At 50.6% G+C, this 26,231-nt stretch overlaps 2 protein-coding genes across 31 annotated transcripts in view; one reads left to right on the top strand and one right to left on the bottom strand.

The window, feature by feature from the left end:
- The window catches only part of KIF13B (kinesin family member 13B), a 225,690-nt gene extending 216,320 nt beyond the window's left edge, over positions 1–9,370 (top strand). For 4 of the 6 annotated variants that reach the window (XM_055348316.2, XM_004046843.5, XM_055348312.2 and 1 more), the window contains 3 exons: positions 1,393–1,455; positions 4,331–5,033; positions 5,887–9,370. In XM_055348316.2, the coding sequence (XP_055204291.2) occupies positions 1,393–1,455; positions 4,331–5,033; positions 5,887–6,149 (1,029 nt within the window). In that variant the 3' untranslated portion in view covers positions 6,150–9,370. Of the gene's footprint in view, positions 1–1,303; positions 1,456–4,330; positions 5,034–5,886 lie in introns of those variants that run through there. The other 2 variants (XM_055348315.2, XM_063709170.1) reach the window with 2 other exon arrangements.
- Positions 9,371–11,700: 2,330 nt separating this feature from the next.
- The window catches only part of HMBOX1 (homeobox containing 1), a 174,977-nt gene continuing 160,446 nt past the window's right edge, over positions 11,701–26,231 (bottom strand). For 19 of the 25 annotated variants that reach the window (XM_019032357.4, XM_055348330.2, XM_055348328.2 and 16 more), the window contains one exon: positions 11,701–25,622. In XM_019032357.4, coding sequence (XP_018887902.1) covers positions 25,485–25,622 — 138 coding nt within the window. In that variant the 3' untranslated portion in view covers positions 11,701–25,484. The remainder of the gene's footprint in view (positions 25,623–26,231) is intronic. The other 6 variants (XM_055348334.2, XM_019032361.4, XM_063709175.1 and 3 more) reach the window with 2 other exon arrangements.

Genomic DNA, 26,231 nt, shown 5'->3' with positions numbered 1-26,231 from the left:
TACCTTCTGTGGAATCAATTCCCTCTTATACTTTTCTTCCAAAAGCAGCCCCAAGGCACGAGTGGTCATAGTGGTGCCCTCAGGTGAAGCGAGGCTATTCCGTGCTTGTAAACATGGTGAGCACCCTGCTGAGTGGGCTGGCTTCTTCGGGACTCTTCTCCCTACGGCTGGAGTCCAGGCTCCCCAGTAGGAAGGAAGGCCTGGGCGGTGCGGCTGCGCGCCTGCAGGCTCTGTCTAGAAGGCCTGACTCCATCGAGGCCTCAAGTGCCCAGACGCACAAGAGCCAAAGCACCAGGACTGCCGAGGGCTGGGAGAAGGGAGGTGGGAGACGTGGAGTCCACATCTCTGGGCAGTTGAAGTTCAGTAACCGAGCAGCCACCAGCTGTGCCCTGTGGACCCAACAAGGAAGAAGCCCTACCCGCGGCTGTCCTGGCAGAATGGAGCCCTCATGAGAGCCCAGCATGGGAGGCCAGGCCCGGTTCCTGCAGTCGGGTAGGGGGAGGGGGAGGGGCAGAAGTGGCATGTTCCCAGCTTCTTCCGGGATGAGCACATCTGCTCGGCTGCTTCTGTGTCCCACAGCCACTCCGCAGCAACAGAATGATGCTCTGGTTCCTTCTCTCCCCGAGCCTTCCCTTTTCCTGGCTCTGATGATTCTTACCTCTGTCTCTTTAATGTTCCCTGACCCATGTGTCCACAAGTAACCAGGCCCTTTCCTGTGGCTCTTCCCTCCTCCCCGTGCTCTGTCACGAGTTGCATTACTGATCTGCCTCTTTGGACTTTAAATATTCTTCCGGTCATGTTGTGTCCCCGCCCGGTCAGTGTCTCTGGCCTTCAGCTGTCTTCTTGCTTTGCTCAGGACTCAGTGGGGACCCCCTTCCTCTCCTGAGTAGGGTTAGTTTCCGATGCCCAGGGCCTTCTGCAGACCTGTGCCTGCCATCTTGGGCTCTGGGTTTGTGCTCCAGCCAGCCTGGCCTCCTTCCTCCTCCCCTCCTGTGACTACACTCCTTCCTCTCCCAAGCCATCAGAGCCTGGCATGGCTTTCACCTCCTGCCGGAAGTCTTTCTGTATCTTTCCTGTCTCATAATGCTTGTCTGTACAGGCCCAGTCCTCGGTTCACATGTGCATATGTGATGGAGGGAGGGAGAGAGCGTCGTGTGTGTAAGTGCACCATGTGTGTTGGTGATCTTGGCATGTGGCCTGTTTCCCTGGCTGGGGGAGGAGCCCCTTGCTGGGTCCCTTGTTCCTTGGAGGGTGTGGAGCCCCTCACACTCGCACACCTGATGGGCCGATTCCCCTCGGGCAGGTCCTGGCCCTCCAGCCTGTGCAGCGGAAGCCTTTCTGCTACCCCTGTTCTGTCCTCTCGACCCCTGACCTGCACACTTGCCTCCTCAGCCCGTGCCCCGCATCATGGTGCAGTCAGCCAGCCCGGACATCAGGGTGACCAGGATGGAGGAGGTGAGTCTGTTGGGTCACGGGTGGCCACCCCATCTACAGCGAGCAGGTGGCCCTGATGCTGAAACTGTTGAGTCCACACCCACAGTTTTTGATGTTAGCATTCCTGTTTTGGTAATTAGTTATAATATAGGTCACTGCCTTCTCCCTCTCTATTTTCTTTGTTATACTTTTCTGTTTTCAACTTGTTAATCATATGATTGCTAAACTTTTAGGTGCTTGACTGCTAATGTAGTCTGCTGCCTTAATAGCCCACAGCAAGGCAGAGGAGATTTCTATAAACAGAACAATCTCCTTCTTCTAAATGTTTGCTTAATTCTCAGTTTTACATTTCATTCTGATTCATGATATCAGCGTGAAAAGACGAATGCTAAGCTGTGGAGAAAATAGTCTCTTATGATCTCCCACAGATCAACAGCACTTCTAATCTTATGAATAGCAAATCTATTTTCTCCCACTGCGCTTTCATTCTCTTAGGAAATGCTGTATCTTCTTAGGAAAATTTTCTTTATTAAAACAACAGCAACAGAGGCACAATCATTAGAAAGAATATTCAGATCTCCGTGAATTTACTTCTATCTGAATGACCCTTTTACCCCAGTGCACACTGGGCATTCACGAATTTGCTGTGGCCGGGATCGGGGTGCCCCCTCCCCTGGGAATGGTGCTGGTCTCTTCTCTGAGGCAGGTTTGAGTGTCCCCGGTCAGCAGGATGGTCAGAGCAAGCCCCTTGCCAGTGAAGGCAGCAGCTTCTGTAGCTCATCATGGTGGTTTTCCAAGCTTGGGCTTTTGCAGAAGTCTCCAGAAATGTCTTCTTCAGTGGCAAGGGTATAATCCATAGATGGCATCTGGGTTTCAACTCACAAATCAACTCCAGTCAAGTGGGGACAGGGCCTGGAGTGCCAGTCTGTGCTTTCCACCATCCTGCTCCCTGCTTTGCTGACTCTGCAGCTCTGCCCCCAGTGCCTGCCTTTTCACTTAGTGCAGCCTTGGATGAGGGCTTTCCCCTCTGGAGGCCTGCTGTAGAATAATGCCATGATCCTTCCAGCCCAGCCCAAGCCAGTGTCTTACATGGAAGCCAATGGGATGATGATACTTGCAAATCTGAGGCATGCAGCTGGCCTCATCCTGGGAGAGCCTGGCCTGGGGAAGTGACAGTGGCTGGCCTCACCCGGGGTGGGGGCAGGGAACAGAAGCCATTTCAGGACCCTGGTTACCGTTCAGATTCCCGGCTCTCATAGTTTTGCGTATTCTTCCCTGCTGGGTCAGTGATATTAAAACTAAAATAGAAGAGAATAAATAAAACATGGACAATGTGCAAAGGAAAAATGATTGAAGGATTGCCTAATCTTTTAGAGTATTTATGCTGGTGACAGTTATTGATCTATTGGATTGAGTAAATTTTGCAGCCTAGAGATTCATCACAAAAATGGGCTGTTAATCTCAAGAGGTGCCGTTAATTTCATACCCTGAAAGTGTGGTTCGTGGGGAAAAGAGGGCCCCTGGAAACGGGAATATAAAGGACAGTTCCTGGGAAAACGCATGATTTATCAAGCTGCTGAGGTAAGCCAAGTAACTGTAAGAGACTTACAGATCTCAGCCGCTTCCCCGTTCAAATAAATCCCATATTTCAAATGGAAAATGACCATTCCTGTAATATAAATAATTTTTCCGTAAATATCGGAAAACATATTTCTTCTGGATAGCAGTGCTCTCCACCCCACCAATCTCATTCCCTGTTCCTGCCTTCTTTTCTTCGGTCACTGTGAATAGGAATAGAAAGATGATCTGGCAGCCTCTTCACATGGCTTCAGTTATAGATGAAAGAATACCCCAGAAACAATAGGATTTGGGCAAGCGGTGGCTGCTCTCCCCCATGAGATGTGGGCGTTGAGTGTGTGTGTGTCCTCTGCCTGGGTGACTCAGAGTGACCGACATGAGGAGAGCTGCTGGCCTCACTTGGTGGCTTCTCCCTGGGGGCTGCTTCCTGGCCTCTCTCCAGGGTCCGAGGCACCCCCAGCCCCTGACATGGCACCTGCTTTCCATAGCAGCCAGAGCAGCAGCCTTGGAGAGAAAGGGCCACGGCCCACAGGGAGCCTTTGTCCCCTCCTCGTCCGCCTCCTCATCCCCCTGCTGCCTTGCTCGGGATGCCCAGCCAGGCTGCAGGCCCGTGGCTCCTTGTTGGTGCCTGAGCTGGCCAGGCTGTGCTGAGTGTGTTCCGGTCCTCCGATGAGATCATTGTTTAGGTTTTGCCGGACAAAAAAGTGCTCTTCTGGTCTCTTTAGTGGCTCAGTCTCTTCGTGAGGTTGGGGGTGGGCAGGGGCTTTGTCTCCATGGGAGGAAAGCTAACTAGCCCTAGCACGGTTTTAGCGTGCACCTACCGTGTGCTGCCGTCTGTGGCGAGGGGCCTTGGTCTTTGTAGCGTGCTGGCCCTGCATGGCAGGCCCTGGATTCTATTTTGTATGAAAGGTAAAAAGTAGATGGGGCAGGGGCTGTGGCCATGGTCAGTGCTCTTGAGCCTGGGCACACAGCACAGGGCCTGCGGGGTGCACCGTCGGCCCTTCAACCTTTATCACTTTGGAAGCCAGGGCCATGCAGCCCTAAGTGGCAGAACCAGTGTGGGAACCAGGGCCTGGCCGGGTCCCAGCCATGTTCTTTATTTATTTATTTTGTGGAAATGGGGTCTCACTATGTTGCCCAGGCTGTTCTTGAACTCCTGGGCTCAAGCGATCTTCCGCCTTGCCCTCCATAAGCACTGGGGTTACAGGCTGAGCCACTGCCCCTGGCCTCATGCTCTTTTCCAAGTCAAAGCTGCCTGCTTGGTTCGTGTTGGAAAGTTTTCTGTTCTCAGCCCCTGCTTCCCCCTGTCCTGCTGCAGGCTCAGCCGGAGATGGGCCCTGACGTGCTGGTGCAGACGATGGGGGCCCCGGCCTTGAAGATCTGCGACAAACCTGCCAAAGTGCCTTCCCCGCCGCCTGTCGTAGCTGTCACAGCGGTCACCCCGGCTCCGGCTCCGGAGGCACAGGACGGGCCCCCCAGCCCCCTGAGTGAAGCCTCTAGCGGGTACTTCTCCCACAGCGTCTCCACCGCGACCCTGTCGGACGCCCTGGGCCCCGGCCTGGACGCTGCGGCCCCGCCGGGGTCCATGCCCACCGCCCCTGAGGCCGAGCCCGAGGCGCCCATCAGCCACCCCCCACCGCCCACGGCCGTCCCCGCCGAGGAGCCCCCTGGCCCCCAGCAGCTCGTGAGCCCCGGCAGGGAGCGCCCCGACCTTGAGGCCCCGGCGCCCGGCTCCCCGTTCCGCGTCCGGAGGGTGCGGGCCTCGGAGTTGCGCTCCTTCTCGCGCATGCTGGCTGGGGACCCCGGCTGCTCCCCGGGGGCCGAGGGGAATGCGCCGGCCGCGGGCGCCGGGGGACAGGCCCTGGCCTCTGATTCCGAGGAAGCTGACGAGGTCCCGGAGTGGCTCCGAGAGGGCGAGTTCGTCACCGTGGGCGCCCACAAAACGGGCGTGGTGAGATACGTGGGGCCCGCCGACTTCCAAGAGGGCACGTGGGTCGGCGTGGAGCTCGACCTGCCCTCAGGTGGGTACCGGGCACTCCGGGCTCCAGGGTGGTGCCGGGGGTCTGGGGAAGCAGGAACGTGGCCGGCGTGGGAGGGGACAGGGTCCGAGCAGGAGAGGGAGGGGCCGGGAGGCAGCGGCTTGGCTGAAGCTGCAGGAGCGGCTGGGCCTGCAGGGGTGAGGCTGGGGGCAGGGCTAGTCCCTGGAGAGGGCATGGAAAATTCCTGATGATTTTGGCTACAAAGATCCTGTACCCATCCCCCCATCGCCATGGCTGTTCCTGCTTTTGTTCTGGTCTCCCCCGCCCTCTGCACTCCCTGGGCTCTGTTTTCTCATCCTTCACCTTAGAGCATCTCCCCTTTGCCGTTCCAGGAGGCTCTTCCTCACCCCATCCGGACACATCTCGCTGGCCTCTGACTCGCCCTCATTTGTCAGTTTTGCCAGTTTCCATTTCATAGATTAAGCAAAAGAACCATTCTCCCGCCACCCAGCCGAGGCCTGGGTCCAGATGGAGAAGGGTCTGTTCCCGCACGAGGCGGGCCAGTTGTGCCTTAGTGGCTGGCCTGCACCTGTGCTTCCACAAGGCACTCCCCAGGGCCCCCAAGGCCTGTCACCTCCTACCTGAGGCTGCAGGACTGGGGCTGTGCATCCTTGGTCACCACTGCTCACTGTCCTGGGAGGCGGTCACCCCAGGCCCTGGCCACATTCATTTAGCCAGTCTCTGCCAGACAATGGCCAGTGTCCGAGTGCTGGCTGTGTAGGGCCTGTGCCGGGGGGTGGCAGTGTGGGCACATGACCTCTGCAGAGGTAAGGGAGGTTCAGGGGGGCGTCTGCAGCTGGGCTGCCCTCCATATCACCCTCTCCTTCCCCCGCAGGTAAGAATGACGGTTCCATCGGCGGGAAGCAGTACTTCAGGTGTAACCCTGGCTACGGGCTGCTGGTCAGGCCCAGCCGGGTCCGCAGGGCCACGGGCCCTGTGCGGCGGCGCAGCACAGGACTCCGGCTGGGTGCCCCCGAGGCCCGCCGGAGCGCCACCCTCTCGGGCTCCGCCACCAACCTGGCCTCGCTGACAGCTGCCCTGGCCAAGGCCGACAGGAGCCACAAGAACCCTGAGAACCGGAAATCCTGGGCCAGCTGAGCCGCTGCCTTAGGGCGAACTTTTCTGGGGGTGCCCGGCCCCTTTTGAGCCCTGCCAGTGACAGCCCTGAGGAGCCAGGAGCCCGGTGGCCCCTTCCCCAGGGGCAGGGCGATGAATGCTTTTTGCACGACACAGGGCTGGTGACCTCCCTGGGCCTCTGGAAGCTTTGTTCCTTCTGTACCCGGGTAAAGTGGGGGCCTCAACTGTGCCTCCTCAGGTGGATGGAAGGTTCTGGGTGCCCGCAGGGGCTGGGGGATGCTAGGACTGAGACCCTGGGTGGTGCAGCGCCTGGTGATCTTGCTGTGTGCCTGTGCCTGGGGCCTTATGTTGCTCGTTCTATCATTTCCATTCTGGTGGCCCCACTAATGTCTTAACCTAAACCATAATTGTAACCAGTGCCTTTCCTCCCCACTGGAGGGCAAACCCCCCCACCCAACCAGGATGTCCTGGCTCACTCCGCAAACCCCCCAGCCTCCCACCCTGGTCCCAGTTTCCCGCAAGTGCCTCTGGGGGACCCCCCAGCCTCCCACCCTGGTCCCAGGTTCCACAAGTGCCTCTGGAGGGCCCTGGGCTCTGGCAGATGGTCCTGGTGCCCCAGACGGGGGACGAGGGCCTGAGCCCCCCCATCCCTCCTCTGCCAGGGTTTCTTAGCGGTTTCTCTGTGGATGTTTTGGCATCTTTACACCTGGAAAGTCTCTTATGTTTGCCGTTTATTCCCTTCACAGAAGGCTTGGAATGTATTTATTTATATTTATTTTTTCAAAATCCGAAATCATTTGCGAGCCGCAATCGTCGTCTGCCTGTGTCGGGGGGCCCAGGGCCTGCCTTGCACGTTGCAGCCTCTCTGGCCATTGCAGAGCTGCTGGCCTCCTGCCCAGGTGGAGGGTCCTGGGGACGGCAGAGGATAAAGCCCCCTCCTCACATCCCTCTATTGCGGATCCACGGTGGCCTTACTCTTAACTTGGATGAGAGCAAAAACCTGGGAGAATGATGTGCTTCTGTAGTCGGTGACAAAGGAAGAGGCATTGCTACTTTATTTGGTGCACTTTTGGTTTCTAGGAAGGTCTTTGGGTCATTTTAACTTCTTGGCAACTCCCAGACTCTCAGAGTGTGGGGCTGGGGCCTGGCGGCTGGGCTGGTACAGGGAGTGTGCTGGTTTGTCTCCAGACCCTCACAGCAGCCACGCCCCCAGGCCCACCGTGCATGGTGCGGGCAGGACAGCCGGAAGCTTCCGGGGTGGCCTCCACCTCCTTGCTGGGGCACTTATGCTCCCAGAGCCTTTGGTGCCAGGTTTGTGGGATGGGGGTTAGCGTCTATGTGTGGAAGGCCACCAATCTAGGGACAGGAGTCCTGGGTCAAGATTCACACAGCCACTCTTGGAGCTGGTTTCTAGTTCTCACATTTAGTCAACATCTAGAAAGTGCTGCGGAAGGCTCTGGTTCTCTAGGGACTTGAAGGCGCCAACAGAGTAGTCTCCATGGTGGGCCTGTCCCAGCCCTGGCTGCGAGGACAGGTTGTCTTTCTCTCCCCAGTTGGCGAGGGACACGAAGGTTGAGGCCGGGCTGGCAGAGGGCCCGGCCCCTGGGGGGAGGCACTCCTCCAGGGCTCTCCCTCTCCTTAGCCGATTTTGAGGGAACCCTGTGGCACCTGTCCCTGGATGAAGAGCTGTCACCTCTGCCTTGCCCTTTAACTCAACCCGCTTCCCAGCACAGCGGCTTTCTTTTTAAAACCTGTTTCGCTGAGAAGTTTGTTTTTGGGTCTGCTGGTGTCACTGTGGCCTGGGTGAGAGGCCAGCACTGCTGCTGCCCTGAGGGCAAACGCCTGGGCCGTGTAGTGGGGACGCTCTGGGAATGGTGGCGTACGGGCAGCGTGGGTGGGACCTGGCACTTTGTGGTGGCTGAGCCATCCACCCAGCAGCGGCCTCCTGTAGCACCATCTTGGGAAAGTCCTGGGGGACGTGTGTGTCGTGCTTTTTACCATCGGTTTGACTTACAGTGGAGTAGAACGAGCCAGAGTTCCTGACTTGAGCAGGTGGATTTGGGCCCAGGCCCTGTTCACTCTTGCTTCTCGGTGTGGACTAATGTCAGCTTGTGGCTGGGAAAGAGGGATGTGCAGTGACGTGGTCACCCAGGCAGTGAGCCCCGCTGACCCCGGGCCAGCACTTGGCAGGCAGGAGGTGCGGTCTCCAGAGTGGTGGGCCAGGGCGGGCTGGCCTCCGTCTTCTATCTTCTTTCTTGCCTCCCTGACCAGCGGACTCACCTCCCAAGAACGCCTGCCCGCCCACCCGCCTTAGAACTCCCGATGCGCTCCTGGAAGGCCCCAGGAGTGGCACCTTAGTGTGGGTCGGCCCGCAGATGGCACCCAAGGCCGGGAAGGGCAGTAACTGCACACGTGGCGCTGTCACAGATGGGGGTGGGGGATGCTTCTGGGGGCCCTGCCTCCCCATTGTGTGCCCAGAACATCCCTGGCCCCACCCCGCCACTTCCCTCGGGCCCTTATGAAGGACTGAGGCTCCAGGGTGAGAAGGCTCACTTCTGCCCCGGGCACTGCGTCCGGCAGCAGAGGGGACAGGGGGCAGGTGTGTGACTGGGTTCCTGGGTACCCAGGCCTGACCAGAGGGAGCAGGAGGGCAGAGGTGAGGAGGGGGAAGATATTTCTGGGCCTACCAAGGTTCAACAAGAGAACGGAGCTGGGAATGTGACTGCTGGAGCCTGAGAGGTGGAGGAGTTCTGATCCCCCGTTACTTCCTAGCATTTTCTCCTCTTGCCTTAAAAGTTCCCTGTATGTGACACAGGAAGTCCTGAGAGTGTGTGTTGGTGGCTGTGCGCACACACACAAGACGGGAGTCACCCTGTGCTTCCTGCCCAAGATACTGACCCATTGAACCCCAAAGCATCTTTCTCTCCACAAAGTCTGTGGTGCCTTCCTGGTGGGCTGCAGACACTAATGGTGTTGGGGGGTCTTGGAACAGCTTCTCTATGTGTGGATTCGTGTAAATGCAAAGAGTTCACATATAAAGAAGTGACTTTGATTCCGTGATTATATTGATTTGGTACACAGTAAATGGGAGTTTAAAAAATCCAAAGACTCTAATGACTTGTAAAGACTCTAATGATTTGTATCATGTAATGAACTAAACCACCTGTAATTTTGTACCATATATGTCTTTCCATCAAATGACCAACAGCTTCTCAATAAAACCAGACCATTTCTCACCTGCATCATGTCTGAGGCCAGTCTTGTTGCTTCTCCTTCCCCTGACCCCGACATAGGGTTTTGGGGCTCCTGGCAGGTCATCCTGTCATGGTGTGGCCTTGTTCTCAGCAAAGGTGGTGGCAGGGCTTTTCCAGACTGAGACTGGGAGGAGGAGGATCGGGGAACAGCAGCAGGCCGTGCTCGCCTCCCCAGCCCATGGACTTCAGAGGCTGAACTCGTCATGATTTGGACTTAAGAGCCCAGGGAGGCCCCCCGGTTCCGAGTCATCTTTCCTTGTTTGGACTTCAGCCCCTTACAGAAGCCAGGAACCATGGAAACTTTCTGGGGCCCTTCGACCCCAGGTAAGTGGTGCTACTGGGAGACAGGTGACCTGGTAGGGACTCTCCTTGGCTCTCAGGCATGACTCCACTGTCTGCTGTGACCTTCGTGTTAGTCCCCACACTGGACCTCCCCTCTCCCCTCAAACTGGGGTGAGAGGACTTCTTTCCCCTGCTGCAGAGGTGGGCAGCCTCTGGCGGGGGGAGGGGTTCTGTAACGAGGTGTTTTGGGAAGCGGGGGATCATGGTTGTGGGGCTGACATTGGTGTTGCCTGGCCCTGCTCGCTGATGAGGCCTGCATTCTGCAGCCACCCCGCCCAGCTGTGCCCAGCGTGGGCCTAGAATGGTACCGAGGATGCTGGGTCCAGCCTTCGAGCCAGGGAAGATGACTTGGCTTCCTTCCATTCGCCAGTAGATTCCCACTCAGCCACAAGGCCCCAGTCCAGTACCAGTGAGGGATGCCGGCAGCCAGTGCACATTCCCACAAGGACGCAGAGGTGCTTGTGGCCCCGTGTAAAGCTTTTCTTGCTATGCCAGCGAATCAGTCGGCCCTTGGATATGAAATACACTTGCAAGTGGAGGGCTCAGCCACTCTGAGGGCTGACCAGAGCTGTCCATCAGCCAGCACAGCCGGGCAGGGCTGGTTTACATTCCTCAGTGCAGAAGAATGCTTGGAGACAAGCGCTGCCGAATAATGACAGGAATTTGGCAGCAGGAGATGCCCTGCTCTGAATGAGGCAGGAATCTGAACATAGAATTGATATAGCACCTAGAGTGGATCTTATTTTTCAAGCTACTACTATCTTGCAACTCAATGAGATGTCTTTTGCTTGCCCAAGGCTGTGTGGTTTTTTCAGAGTTGCCCAGACCCTGAAATGGGCTCTAATGGATGTCACACCCAGTTCATTCCTTCCACTCACTGTCAGTCACTTAACTAACATTCACATACCCTGTGCCTATCCTCATGGAGTGTACAGAAGCAAGCTGTCATGATGGGTGCCATGGTAGGGTGGCACTGATGCACCCAGGAGGGCCTGGGGGGTTGAGGGTGTTGGCCCTAGAGTGCTCTGAGGACACAGGGCAGTCGGGAGATGTCTGGGCTGTGTGGTACGCATGGAGAAGGGTTGGGTGGGCTGTGGGAAGGTTGGTTCATCAGCGCTTCTGCTTAAGCAGAAATAGCAATCTGGGGCCAAGAAAGGGGAACATGGGTGGGGATGTCCTCAGGGCTGGCCCCTACCCTCACACCCCAACCCCGAACCCCTCCCCGCCTCTACTTGGCAACTTCAACAGCGTTTGCGGCAGCTGAAAATTTTGCATAATCTTTTCTCGTGATGCATGTGAAGAAGACACACCCTTTGTGTCTTAGGTTTCCTGAGAAGGGAGAGGGAGGCCGGGGCACCTTGTCCTCGAGTCCTGCTTAAGAATTTGATGCCAACCAATGGAAGCCTTTAGAGAAAACCAATAATGAAAGCTTGGCTTTATTTACTGTGTTTTTTATTTACTGCTGAAGGTGCGGCCCCAAGAGAGACAGAGCTCTTTTAAGAAAATGAGGCTCAGGGCGTGGCCTGGAATGGAAGAGAAAAGCTGCATGGGCTTCAGCTGCTCGGCGTAAGTCAGAGGCTGCACTCCCAGTGCAGGGAGAGCTGCTAGGATCCTGATGGTTTTAGGGGCGGCCAGATCTTTGTGATCGTGTAGCTTGAAGATGGTGGGGAGAAGGCAGGCCAGGTGGGCATGTGCCATATTGAGGGTGCAGTCTGGGGACTCCCAGAAGGCACAGCCTCTCCTGGTGTCATCTAGACATGTGCCAAACACAGGCTGGAGGGTCAGGGAGTGGGACGTATAGAGGGGCTTTCCTGGCTTGGTGTTGCCCTCTTAGGTGGCATGCAGCAGTCCGCGGGAGCCTTCTACAGTCATTGTAAACGCACAAAGGGACCAGTGTTCAAAATGGAACACTTCTCTTTGTTTGGGTCAGTCACTTCCCAAATGATCACTTTGATCCAAAGAAATCCCAGTCAGTCTGTATTCAGTTATACATTTTATTCTCTAATAGGTACAATACTAAAATAAACACAAATTAAAAAAAAGTTTTATTAAAACAAAACTGTACAAAAAAGCAGTATACTACATTTTAATTACAGAACAGTCTACTGTCCAAAAGGCACTAATCCAGAATAGGAGATACAATGATACAGGACTCATTTGAACTATTTTATTCAATACAATACAGCGCTTGTTTCTTTGACCATTTACATCTAGAAACAAGGGCTTTTTGCTACAGCCATTACACATTGTTATAAATATGAGTCCTACAGGTGAAGGTGCAGTATCACTCTCCCTAGAGGAGGTTCCCATTAGTGGGACCACTGTGGAGCTCAGAGGCGGATGGCAGCAGTGGGTGGGGCCTGGGACCTGCCACATGGTTGGCCCGTCAGCCCCTGGACACCCGGAGCTTGTCTTTCAGCCTGGCCTCTGGTGGTTGGTTTCTGGCCATTACTGGCAGCCACTTTCACCCCCTCTTGTGTTTTAGCACCGGCAAAGTGGGTTCTGAGAAGCTCCAGGTAACTGGGGCTGGAGGTGTGGGGGATGAAGTGTCAGCAGCGGGGAGGCATTGTGGTAACCTGATCTGAAGAAAGGCAGCAACTACTTGGAAGAGGGAGACGAAGCCCAGGGACAGCCAATGAGCTGGGCTCTACAGCCAGGCAGAGCCACCTGCTGCTTTCTGGGCAAACTTCTGGCCCCAGAATATGAGGGTCTGTTCCAAAGTTCAGAGAGATCCTGTGTCCCTTCCTGGTGATCCAGAAGTGACATCAGATCATCTTTTGTCTTGGAAGCTGATTTTTACAAGTGGAATTTTGCTTCCCAGAGGGAAGTCAACATACAGTGACCAGCCTGAAGTGGGGGAGCCCTTTCCCTCCCTCAGTCCCACCCCAGGAGTACAAGTGGCTCCAGGCCCCAGGTCCCACCACACCACGTACGGGAGCCGAACTCTGTTGGCTTACCTGTGTTTGGTGGCCAAGACACCTCTAAGCCCCATGTTTATTCTTTAATGGCCTCTGGACCTCAGGAAGAGAGATACTGCAGCTTTCCAAACAGTGTCATACACATATAAGACAAAGACAGGCATCTGATGTTAACAAAAATAAGTAACAAAGAAATAGGATTAAACCAAATCTCTTCTCACAGCATCCTATACTACATCCTCCTTCTGCTTAGCAGAAAATTGTACGTACACAAAAATACAAATACACAATTTTGTAGAACAGTCTGATTTTAATATATTTATATATATTTATATTTATACGAGTGGCAGGTTAGTTCATTATATAGAGCTTTTTGCACTTTTGGCTCATATGCAACAAGGCTTATAAATTCAGCTTCAGCTTTCATTCAGGTTTTATAGCTTTTGAACAATTGTTTTCACATTTAAAGCAGCATCCAATTTGCACTAGGAGTTTGTGGTGATTATAGGAAAGACAGGGTCAGGAGGTTATCGAAGGGGCAGGGCGGCGGGGATACATTCCAGTGTGTGTGGTGATGGACGGAGGATGCCGTGGGATAGAGCTTACCATGATGACCCCTTGAGGTAGACTGAACACCTTACAGCAGACTCAAGACACAGGTGTGACTCGCCCTCAGGGACACATGGTGCACAAGATGGACAGGGACCAGAGGAGACGCCAAGGGGAAACACGAAGACTAAGACACACAGCAGCCGAGGCAGGGAGGAGCGCGCTGCCCCCACACCCGTGTGGCAGGGATCCCACATGGCCCATCTTAGAAACTCAACTATTTGGTGGACGCTAAACACTTCAGGCAATCCCAAGGCATCTGCTCCAGGGTATCCGATGAGATTACAGCTGTTAAGCTTGCTTTCCATTTCATAACTTGCTGTGCAGCTAGTTACCACCCCCATGCTGAAGAGTAAAGCAAAGCTGCCGTGGTTCAGCAGTGGAATCCACCCCCAGCACTCTGCTCGCACTGGAGCGTTCAAGTCCGGTTATGTGAGAACAGACTAGGACTCTCTTGCTGCCTCTAATTGCATTTCACTGTTACCCTCCCCAGTGCTCTGCACTCTCACTTACATTCATCTCTTCCCTAGATAATTACAACTAGGGTAATCAACAAGCACTTGGTAGAACCTGCAAAAAATAGCATCTGGAGAACTGAGGGACGACGAACTGCCAAGGGTCCGGTTTGGTTTACATGCTACAGAAAAGCCTCATTCTCATGATCACCACAGCACTGTTCTCCCATTCGATCACCTTCGTCAGCCTGCCTTCCCTTCTCTATCAGGTCACAATTCCATTCCACTGGCAAGTTTGCCCATGTGTCAAATATGAATACCCAGTGTTTGGGTTATTACATTGTCTGAACAAAAATGCTGGATTATTAATGAAAATAAAGTGCCTGGGTATGGATTGTTCCATGTTGCAAAACCTTTTAATGCACCAACAAAATCATCTCAGCGCTGCTTAGTGATGTGATTTGAACAGAGTGCAGTCACAAAATAATCTGTCGTATACCCATCACAGAATAAAGGCCCCGTATTTAGGTCAGACTTATTTTTTAAAAAAGAAACAAATACACTCACACTCATTTCCAAAGACACACTTTGGATCTGAACGCCTGACTGCTGGCTTTCCCAAGCTCTCCTGAGCAGACACCCTGATCCCTCTAGTCTAGGCAGAGAGGGCTCGGAAACGCAGCTGGGGCTTCGGTGGCTCACGCTGGCAGGTGAGTCAGCAGGCTCATGACCTAGGATGATTCGACGCTTCGCCCTCTTGGATGTGGACACATTTCCTACTCCTACCAAAGCCAGAGCCGGAATGCTGCTCTGAGGCTGTCTTGCTCTCCTGTCTTCTTAGTGGCTACTGAAATTTCCCTAAGCAGACTCTTAAATTCTCTATGAACCAAGACCAAACCACATAAACAAACAGAAACGGCCCTAAAGAAAACGCTGGAAAACAGTGACAAAGCCAGCCTGATGTGGCTGTGAAGCGATCTCTCCCGCTAGCTTGTCCCTGCCTTGTTCTGCCTGCAGAACGCCAGGGACACTGGAGAGGGGCAGCCGCCCTGTGCCCACCCTCAAGGGCCAGTGCAGGGTGGGGAGGGATGGGGACAGGGCATAGGCCGACTCTGGCAGGTTCCAGAGGTCTGTATCTTGCTTAGGCACTTAAAAAACATAAACAAAAATTTATCCTTGAAAGGTACTGCATACCCAACGTGACCATGGCCGTGGAAGGCAGGGCGAGCCCGGGGGGAGGTCATAGAAGGCTGTGGGCTCTTCCAGGGGAGGCAATGATGACGCACATGGTGTCTCGGCAGGGGGAGTGTCCTGCCTTGCAGCCAGGGTGTGTCTGAAGACGCCAGTGCTGTGATGGCTCAGGGGCCGCAGACTCGGCCCAGCAGAGGCCTTCCCGTGACTGTGCTCTACAGCCCCCCCGGGAAGTGGCTAGAAGAGGCAGGGGTGGGGAGGCTCCTAGGGCCTGATCTAGACGCCTACCATGGGTCGGGGAGGCACAGGCTGCACACACTTGCTTTCTAGAGTCAACATGAGGCAACTACTAGGAAAAGAGGAGGCCCTTCCGAGTGCTCCGGCAAAACTGAGGGGCAGTCGGGACGCCCTGCCCAAGCTCCCAGTGCTTCGAAAGAAAAGCTCCACTCCCCCACATCCAGAACTTTGGTTTTGGTTTCATGGTGCCCATTTTCAGAGATGCAGTATTAAGGGGATCACCGATTCTAACATAATGAAATGTGGTTTTCAAGGCAAAAAACAATGCTGCTTGAAAGCAGCCACCGCTGAGCGCGTGTCTTCCTGCAGCCCACTCTTCTAACTCTGTGCCTGCCCACCGTGAATCTGGTTTAAGAACAAAAGAGTTCAATGGAACATCACCAGAGTGGCTGCTGCTTACATTAGTATAACACTAATGTCATTCTGTGTTTGGGCTTAATAGCTCCAACGAATGATGACGTGGAAAAATGACTCTCACGAGTTTATGCTGGGATCTTAGTTCCAGTAACGGAAGAAAAGGAGAGGTTTCTGTGCTCAAAGGAAGCCACAAAACATGACTGAAATTGAGACTCGGCCCGAAGTGACAGGAAGTTGAAAAAGTCTTAAAGGGAAGAAGGAATAAGCCTTGAAACACAAATTCTGTGACTTGTCACTGCCACAGACACTGGTTTGTGAGAGCCATGAGTTCCTTCCGAGGGAGGAATCAAACTGCTCCCATTCCAAAATCCCAATGGCACCCCAGCCACCACCAGATGCAAAATCTGGACCGATAACAAAATGCAAGGCACATATACCTTTTCTCTTTCAAATTAAGGAGGCTTTTTGGGGATTGGAGGTTGGATAATAACCTAACTGTGTACCTATTACAGGTACAGAGGATCCAGGGAGACTCTCACGAGGACCAGTCCACAGCTGTGGCCTTGCTTCTGAGGTGGTTCCAAGATGCCCACGACGGGGCAGAGCAGATCAGAAGAGAAAGACCATGAGAGAGCCAACCCCTAGAGGACCACTTATGTTTGATGGAAAAGAGGTAGACAAGGGAAGGAGGGAAGAAATGGGGAACTTTAGTTAGCTGAGTCCTCAAGTCAGCTTGGTACCCATGTCCCTTGTTCAATGTCCCTGACAACAGTCACCACAGTTCCACGTGAAATGTGGCAGGACAGGAACCAGACCTCTACCTCAAAGGAGCTCATGCCTTGGCTGGATTCTGGGTTCTAGAAAGTTCTTACGCTGACCCCAAATCAAGATATGTCTCCAGCAACGGTTATTTCTTCGCAGTCAGGGCCCATGAGGAGGCAGGGAGGCCTGAGGCAGAGCAGACACTGATCTAATTCCAGAACCCCTGACCCCTGGTTTCTAGAGAGGAGGAGGGGCTAGCCGAGCAAGATGCTCCTGAACACAGCAGGAGCCCCAAAGGAACGGCCAGGGTAGCGCTACAAGAGCTGGAGAGAGAAGATGGGAAGCGCAAGAGGGTTTCCTGGTCTCTGCCTTGGCTAACTGCAGGCAAGGGGTGCCGGAGTTCAAGTTCCCCTCGGCCACACAGGCTTCCCACCCTGTCAACCACTGCAGCACCTCCCTGCACTCCTGTCCTCATCACTGACCAAGGAGGAAGACTCTGGAGGGGCCCTCGCGTCCAGACCCTCACGGAGGGAGTTCAGCTCACAGAGGCGGGGGCGATGCCACAGTGCGCCTGGGAGGCTACCTGGCACTGCTGCGTGAGAAAGCAAACCAGGTGAGTGTTCAGAGAGGGCAGACCATCCTATGTGGTCTGTTCTTTGAAGATGAATGTCCTACTGAAATGAAAGAAATGAGGGGAGACTTGCCTTGCCAAGGGCAAGGTGACTTGCTTGGTGTCGGGTCATGAGGCAGCACACATGTCCAGCGCGGTGCCCAGCACACAGTACGTGCTCAGAAAACATGGGCTGTATTGACTTTGAGGTGCTCGGGAGACCTGTGCATTTGTCTCTGTAGTATTATGATTTACAATGGTGGCATCTTTAGTTTCCTATAAGAATAACTAACTTCTGGGGTTTTTGTTCAAAAACCACATATTTCATGGGTAAGCACTGTCTCAATTCTCACTGATTTTGGTAAGCTGAGTTACGGAAAAGGGTGGGCGCTGCTGGTAAAGGAATATATGGTTGGGGTGTTCTGAATCACCAGAGTGGCCTGCAGAAGCATTTGGGAAGGGAGGTGTCTCTCCAACTTCAGTTCTTTTGAAGTAGCACCATCCCTGAAGCAGCACCTCTAATACCTTGGTCCCTAAGACAGGGGCTCCATTGGAAGGTTTTAACTGTGGTGTTAATTGTGTTTTCTTTGAGTGTAGGTGGATCATCAGAATGTTCTGCTGATGGTTTTAATGCATGTCTCACAAATCATAGAATTAGACTCATCCAGTCAGCTCTTACCATCTCTAAGCTTAAGACAGATTCTAAATTCTAATGGAGACAGTCATATTTTAGCAGCTGGGAAAATAGGAAAAGGAATGCTCTACTCTTTGAGGTCATAAATCTATAATCATTCCAGTTGTCATAAAGATAGGATCCCAAAGAAAACAGTTTCAACAACTGCATGCATGGATCTTGAATGCCGGTGTGCAAGGGCTGGGTGGGAATGAGGTTGCTTTCAGAGCCTATACGAGGAGGAATACTGAGGGAATACTAGACATTTCTTTGTAGGTATTTTGTGGGGAATGAAAAGATAAGATTCCCAAGCCCTAAGAGCCTTTCCCTAAATTCTCTAGGTGTGTGTATTTTCAGGGAAGAGGAAAATTTTAAATCAGCAGCCTACTTCAGCATTCTCATGAAACTGAATTGCAACTAGCATTTCAACTAGGTTAGGATTCCTTTTGGTATGTGGAGGGGGAAAGATCTGTACAAAGAGAAGCAGCAAAATATGAAAAAAGGCCAGAGCTGTATTCTCCCCAGTGGCTAGCCTAACCAACCCCGGAGTGTCCAGACCTAGAAGAGAAAAGGCTAACGGTCCCAGGCTCACCCAGCACAAGTGCAAGCCTCAAGGGCACGAAACAGCTTACAAAAGGCCATTTGGCACTATGTCTGGTGCTGGTATTCTTGTAGACTCATTCTTGATCATATAATTGAATAAAGACCTCTGCAAGTGATGGGGGAGAAAAAACAAACCCACATTCTAGGGAAAGGTGAGTTGGTGACTCAGCACCTCCTGTCTAGTGTGACACTTCTGGAGAAGAGTAGGGGGCCACGGTCAGGGACTGTGTACGGCATCAAGACCACATGATGTCCCGTGCGACAGGGCGCATGGAAGACACAGGATGAAGAGACAGGAGGAAGAGCGGGAGGGAGAGAACATGGACTTGAGTGCCGGGGAGATGCTCACACTGGCACAGCAGAACAGTGGGGAAGACTCGGCAACGGCAACGGCAACGGCGGGAGTGGGGCAGCTGCCGAGTAAGGGGTGTGAGAGGAGCGTACAGACACATGTCCCGTGCTCCAGTAGCTTTAGAATGTCGTGAACAGTACTCCATTCACGCCTCCACCTGTTTAAAGCCTGTGTTAGTTATGTGTGTCCTGTCATGTTGTCTGCTTTGAGTCTTAGGATTCAATGAGGAAACCTCGATTCAATTTTCTGTAAACTTCTGATTGGGAAATGCTTTCTGATAGTGACGGCAATGGAAATATCAAGCAACCAAGGGAAATGTGAAGATCCCAGAGAGCCCAGCAAGCAGCAACGTCCTCGAGTTAGGCAAGCAAGGGCCCGGAGCTGGCCAGACCATGGGCTGGAATGCAGTGGGGGCCGGTCAGAGGGGCTCCTTCTGGGGTCCTGACTGTGGTTTCTGCCAGAGGTGGAGCAAGTTGGAACTGGATGTTGAGTGAAGTTTCAAAGAACTTAGAAGTCAAATGGGGAACAATAATCAAAGGCTTCCATTTTGAAGCTGAAACAACTCCAAATTCTGCTGTTTCACTTCGGGGAGAACACGAGCACCATGTCATTATTTTAGTTTACGGAGCTGCTGTTCCAAATGTTCTTGGGAGCATTAGTGCTAAGAGGGAACAGGGGATGGGAGCGCTGCCATTTCCAATCACATAAAAGACAGAAATTCTTTTAATTATGACCATGCCAATCTACATCCTGCTAAAACAGCTAATTACATGTCAGGAGGACACTCAGTCATTCAGAACAATTGCCATTATATTTTTATATATTCATTCTATGCCACCCCCCTCAATTACCATGGTTACAATTTGAAAAGATTCAGTCCAACCTTCATTTGATCACAGCACACCAATGTGAATTTGAGAGTTAATTATGGCTATACAGAGCCACTCTTACTTAAAATGAAAATAGAGTCGAGGGAGCCGGCATCCCAAGACTTCTCAAGTGCGAGTCGGGGGGTACATGCCCACGCCAGCCACACCGACCAACTGGAGGGCAGCCGAGCAGGCACAGATACAGCTGTCCAGACCAGGGCCAACCAACCTGCAAACCTGCCACGTGAAAGGAGTGTCAGGAGAGGAGAAAGGCACGGCTCCCCTGCAGCTGCACCCCTCTGGGTGCAGTTACGGGGCTGGCTGATGAGACAGACAATGGGTGTGGCATGTGGGTAGTAAACTGTCTCATGGTGTAAAAATGCTTGTCACATTTCATGTGAACAGAATCAACTAAAAAGTTCTGCCACAAATGTCATAGGAAGAATGACAAAAAAGAGGTTCAGTGATCCGCGTGCTTATAATCCCGAGGCATCTACGTCACTGAGATAAGAAAGGGCAGCCGGCATATCTTCCCTCCCTCCCCTCATGTATCTCTTCCCCTCTTGATTTAAAACAAAGCCAGTGTTAGAGGAGACTGGAGTTTTCAGATTGTTGGCTTTCTTTTTGCTGCCATTTCTATTCCTCACCAAGAAAGAATAATAAAGCTAATACTGAAACTTCCAATTTACAAGCTTCCAGGTTTGAAAATACATAGATATGAACAAAGTTACCTTTCAGAGATGAGTGAGTCAACCACTAGCCCTGCAAGATCACAAGACAGTAGCTTATCACTTTCAATTTATAAGTGGAATGGAGAACAGCCTTTCCAAACATAACCTGTGAGAGGAGTTTCTGTAATCAGAAAACTGACTTGTTGGCTTGTATCCGAGAAGCCTTTCCTATCACCTTAGTATGATAGTTCTCTGGAGAGCTGTGAGGAAATCTTTCTTTTAAAGTGGCGGTCATCTTTGAAACCAAGCATGCATAAGGAAGTAGAGCACAGTACAGGAAAAGAAAGGCCCTCTGCTCTGATCGCACACCACTACAACATCCTGACAGATGACCTGGCCATGCACAGCTGCCTCTCCAGGAAAATCTTCCACTCTCATCAGGGAACACTGGACTGGATAACTCAGGTATTCCTAGGTGAAGTAAGTCGGACAATATGGAAATGAAGAAAAAAAAAAGAGGGCTTTCAGGGCACACAGCTCAGTTTGCCAAATTCAACATGGCTGACAACTGATCCCCAAATCCTGAGCAAACACCCTTGCTATTTAATGAGCACAAGCAAAAAAAAAAAAAAAAAAAAAAATGGAATGCCTTATATGTGTCATTCCCACCCCTGCCCCAGGACATTCCCCCACCCCATCCCACACTCCCCAAAGATACCACCAGCAGGAGCTGGGCAATATGCCCAACTTTCACTTGGGAAATCCTGACAAATCAATCCGGCTCAGTAAAGCTATAAATGGATTTGGCTGGTCTCAACGCAGCCCCAATGAATACAGTAGTAAAACATTACTAATAATCACAACAAAATGACAAAATCTATCATCACGCTGACATGATTCAGATCACAGAGATTAACACAGAAACCAACACACAATGGTGAGGGCCAGGGTTCTTCAATGTAGTGTGCTACTGAGCACGGGATCATCAACAAGAAAAATTATTGCCTAAGAATCTGTTGGGACACACTGGGGAGAAAATACTCTGGTCGTTCTCTGAACAACAAAAGACAAAAAACAATTTTAAAAGGCAGAGCCACAAATTAAATGGGAAGACTGCTTGTAACCAAACCCTTCTGAAGACCAGAGAGTAAAGACTTAAGAGTTCACATTTGTAGGAAGGGGAAGGGAAGGAGGGAGGGAGAACATCTGTGGGAAAGGGATCATTTCCACTGTTGAGGGCAGAGATGATGAGGCTGGTCAGTGGAATACGTAGCTGGTCAAGACAGGGAGGACTGTTTGTGTTAAGAGATGGACCACATCCAGCTTTTCCCTGCTGTCACAAGATTAGAAAATTCCAGCAAAGAAGTCAGCTGAAGGCCTAGTCAGAGGGAAACAGAAGAGGAGCTATTCACAGGATGAGGCTGGAGACTCTTGATTCAATGAGTCTGTTTGTACTTGGTGCCTGAAGGTTGATATCCAAGGGAGAAGTTTCTAAAGCCAATATTTCTTAAAGACAAATGTTAAACAGGCAGAAAGGAAATAACTATATTGGTGAATTCTTCAGTCATCTCCTTTGAGGTAAAATATATCTGGATACATGGACCTAACATAGGTGGTGGTGACCACTGAACTGGCTGCTACCATAAATCTACCAAGAACTAGAGAACTGGATGTGTACACCTCTGCCTTAATGATTTTCCTCCTCTCTGCCCCAGGTTCCTTCTTCCTGTGATGGGCCATGGGAATGTGAATATGGGGGTGGGGTGGGAAGACTGCCCTTGTGAGTGACAGGGGTGGGGACTGTCCAGAGTCATAAGTGAGTGGAAGGCAACTACATTTATTAACCACTTAAAGGATTGTGATTTTGATTGTGAAGAAAATTGCTGTAAGGGCACTCCAACATTACAGACTTTGTTGAAACAAATCAAAACATTTGGAACTGAATAGCACTGAAGGACTCAGATAAGAATGCAGGGTGTTGCCCTCCCCAGCCTTCATCCACTGTTAGGGTTATCAACAGATGGGCAGAGATCTCATCAAGATGACCCATTTTAAAAGGTCCCTGTGTCAGTGTTTTTAAAGTTTGGAAAGTTTACCCATCTGACCATAGTAATTCAATTAAGGTGTTTTTAAAGAAATAACAAATTATATGAATACCTGTTGGCAAGTTCCCCCACACCCCACTTCAAAAGACCTTTGAAAGCCCTCCTCGACAGGAAGGAACAGCCCCTGCGGGAGTCCCCTGGGGCCTGAAGGAGAGAGTGAAGTACGACGGGAGGGGCGGAACAACCAAGAAGCATACAGTGTGAGTTTTTAGAGCCTGGCTGCTTTCCCTTCAGTAATAAGGAAGTTTAGGGTTTCTATTTTAATTCCACCTCTAAAACCTGAAAAAGCTTAAGAGAGAAATATACTACCTAAAGACACTAGAAATATAACAGTAGCAGCGCCACACACCATTACAAGAACCAAGGTGGCCTGGACAAAATGGCAGAATTGAACTTGGTGACAAACAGAAAACTAACAGGTTTAAATCTAGGCCCAAAGGAAGTAAATTCTCACTCTTGGTGAAAAAGCAAAAGTGACATGTAAGGCAGTGGGTCTTCAGAGCAGCCAGCGGTCTTCTCCAATGACAAGAACAACTGTGGGTGGAAGATGCCTTCCTCCTGTTCCCACTGAGCTCTCCAGGACATTCTCCTGCAGTGGTAGAAATATTCTTTCAGTTTTACCACATTGCCATATAGGGTCGGGTACTGCCCTTCATGGATGCAAACTTGCCTTTATTCTCTGAAGCTTTTTTTCTCCCTTAAAGGTGTTAAAACAATGAAACCTTTGAGTGCATCCACGGCAATCTTTGTATTTCTTTAGAAACTGCAGCTGTCTTAACAGTTTGAGTCTGTTCCTTTAAAAAGACCAGCAAGTACAAATGATACTAGCAATCCCATGATAAAGAAGCTATCAATTATAATAATCTCCTTACAATCAATCATGGATGTGGCTTGTCAGAGCGGATTTTTTCTGTCTCCTTGTACTTTCTGATTCAATTGAGAATAAGCAGTCAAAATTCCACAAAAATGGGACTATGTTACATTTCCTCTAAGCAAAATAAAAGGAAAGGAAGAGAATGTAATCTCCTAATTGAAATAAAAAGATAAACCAAGAAAGAATATGAGTCGGTGGGGGGGGGGTGGTGGGAGGCTCATTCCTGAGAATAACAAATGCTACTCTTGAATTTGTTGGTTCAAGTAATACAGTAAAACAGAAGAGACGGCTCCACTTCACTTCAATGCTTGGAAGCTGAAAAAAGTATATATATTTTTTCCCCCTGAAATCCATGGACAAAAGTGGGACCAGGCCCTGCATATAGCTCTTTAAAGTCACAGACATATATAAGGTGGCACTTTCATGCCCTCTCAAAGACTTTCCTCACACTCACATAAGCAGGATTAACAGATAAGGAAATGATGCAGTCAGCGTGTGCCTTAAGTGGAAGGAAACCAACTACAAACTGGCGGATATTCAGTATCTCCTGAATGAGAAAGGGAAAACTGAGGAAGGTCATTCAGTCTCTCTCTCTCATAGTTTTAAGTTGAATACATTTGGTGGAGGAGGATGGGTGAAGAGGTAAGGAAATGGCACCTTCCTTTTATCTTAGAAATTGTTTTCAGGTAATGGACAAAAAGAAGCCGTGCTTAACATCCAGCCCCACATGCCCCTTTAAACAAGGCTTCATTATACATAGGAGAGATGGAGCGAGGCAGAAAATCCACAGCAGTTGTGCCTCTTTCAGGCGCACCCTGTGCTGCTACATTGAAGGCTCTTTCCTCTTACCCACAGTGACAGTGTGTCATTTAATCGGGATGCCAAGAGATCATTTTCATACAAGGCCAGCAGATGTAATTTTCTTTGATGCATGAACAGTTCATCATTTTGCTACTAGATGACAAGGTGATCACAGGGTGACTTTAGAATGCAAGTTCACTGTTTGGTATTTTGAGTTCTCAAAATGAAAAAAAGATTTATCAAATATAAATATCTTTAAAAAGTAACAAAAGTGCTACATATGTGATCAAGGAAAAAAATTCCATTAGTTACTGCCGCTTAAAGTAGATTAAACTTTACAAATATTACCACATCCATTATCAATATGGCTTCCAATTATTAAATAAATTGCCTGTAGCAATACAGCTTTTCACACCTCTCCAAGGACAGAGTAAAGAGAACAGCAAAGCAGTCCCATCATGTTCTCATACAGCCACAATGTGAGTAGGAAACGTCCCCTGCTTTTCTCTGCTCCTATCTGGGCAAGTGTCTGCATCTGTGATAGGCAGCACAACCCCACTATGAAGTCCTCTAGTGACCTCTCAAGAGTGAGGGGGCTTCCGTTTAATGGATACAAACACTGCAAGTTTTTTCACTCATTTTTGACCTTAGCTCCATCCTTGAAAGACTTTTTTGGTAGCAGGGAAAGGGGACACTGACAGGAGGCAAAGCAACTTCCACGATGACCTCCAAAACTTTTCCAGGCAGGCACTAACTGTGCCGTGGAATGTACAGTGGTTCTGAAAACTGGACTTAGCATCCATTAGACATTCAGCTCATATTTTTTTTTCCAATGCTCTCAAGCTGGGTTTTTTTTTTTTTTAATGACTTTTGGTTTTTGTCTTTGTTTTTAATCATGGTCCCAAAGGCAGAAGGCAGTATTTTATCTACTAAGTCACACAGCTTGTGAGAGGAAAGGATGTCTGTGTCAGGCATGTTAACTTCAAACAAAATCTGAGATCGGCTTTTTCCATTGACATTCTTAGCACAGCACCCAAAGAAGTATAATCTAGCCACAGTGTGGCTATAATGAGGCACGGCTTATTGCAGCTGGAAATCAATTATCCTCACGCTGAGGTGGGGATTCTAGTGTTCCTTTGACTCTGTGGATACTCCCCAAATGGTGTCTGTCATTCCTGTGCCACGACCTCAGCTTGCATCCTATCAGTCTTGGGGAAGGAAAAGGGGGTACAGACTAGTGTCACAAGAATCTAAAGGTACCCAAGATTTTACACGTAGTCTAATATTTGAGAACTGAGGGCTATCTAAATACCTGGAAGCACTTTCTTGGAATGCTAAGACGGAGCAGCAAGATTTTCTAGCCTCGGGGGCTGGGAGAGGGAAGTTTGGTTGGTTGGTTGGTTGGTTGGTTATTATTTACTGGGAATTAATACTGAGAGAGTATATGCAAAGGCTGAGGGCACCATGCCATCTTCACAGAACAAGACCCTAATGGCTACCTGACATACAAGAAACTGCAAGTTATACTGTAAGAACACATGTTAAGGACCGAGGAAAGTCTGCTAAGGTGCTACGTCTAAACTAAGTTAACTTGTCATGTTTAACCTCCCTGATCAGTCATCATCCAGGGCCTCTGTCTTGATTTCGTTGGCTCCTTGTCGGGCCAATGCCAAGATAGTGTGGTTGACTGCTGCCATTTCCACAGCTAATGAGATGGGGTCTTGGTGGTCACTATGGCTCGTACTGTCATCCTAGATGTGCAGAAATAAGAAATGTTATTAGTGGACTGGAAGAATTCTTTAGTCACAGAGAGACATGCTGGGGCAAGGGGAGGCAGAACATTCGTGGGAGGAAACCGGGGGAGGGGCTCATGATAAAATAGAGGTAAATCGTATTTAAGTAGACACTGAATGGATATAGGTCCAGAGATTTTCAGTTGATAATTTTATGATTCAACAAGTAAAAAGCACAAAAAATGTTTTTCGTCACTGAGAATTCTATTCATTCTATTAATAAGATTGCTGGTGATGATGATCAAACCTGCAGTGATTGATATAAAACCAACAATTTGGATCTTTCTGTTTGTAACAAATATAGCACTAATCACTGAAGGCCATACTAGTGAGCTATTAAATTCCAGATTGCTGCTCTTACAAATAGATTATTAGAATTCACGGTCCCTCTCTGAACTGAGAAAACTAGACAGAACTTACAATTACATCTTACAGATAAAAAATGCATTTTTGTAAAAAAAGAAAAAAAGAATTCTCCATTACAACAGGACACATGTCACTGCCGGAAACGGCTACGGGAGAAAGGGGAGGAAGGTGTCGAGCTCTCCTGCTGCAGGCAGCTGTGCA

Source organism: Gorilla gorilla, chromosome 7 (genome assembly GCF_029281585.2).
Source record: "Gorilla gorilla gorilla isolate KB3781 chromosome 7, NHGRI_mGorGor1-v2.1_pri, whole genome shotgun sequence".
Classification (NCBI taxonomy): Eukaryota; Metazoa; Chordata; class Mammalia; order Primates; family Hominidae; genus Gorilla; species Gorilla gorilla.
Note: the sequence above shows the minus strand (reverse complement) of the source record. Positions and strands in the feature narration are given on the sequence as shown.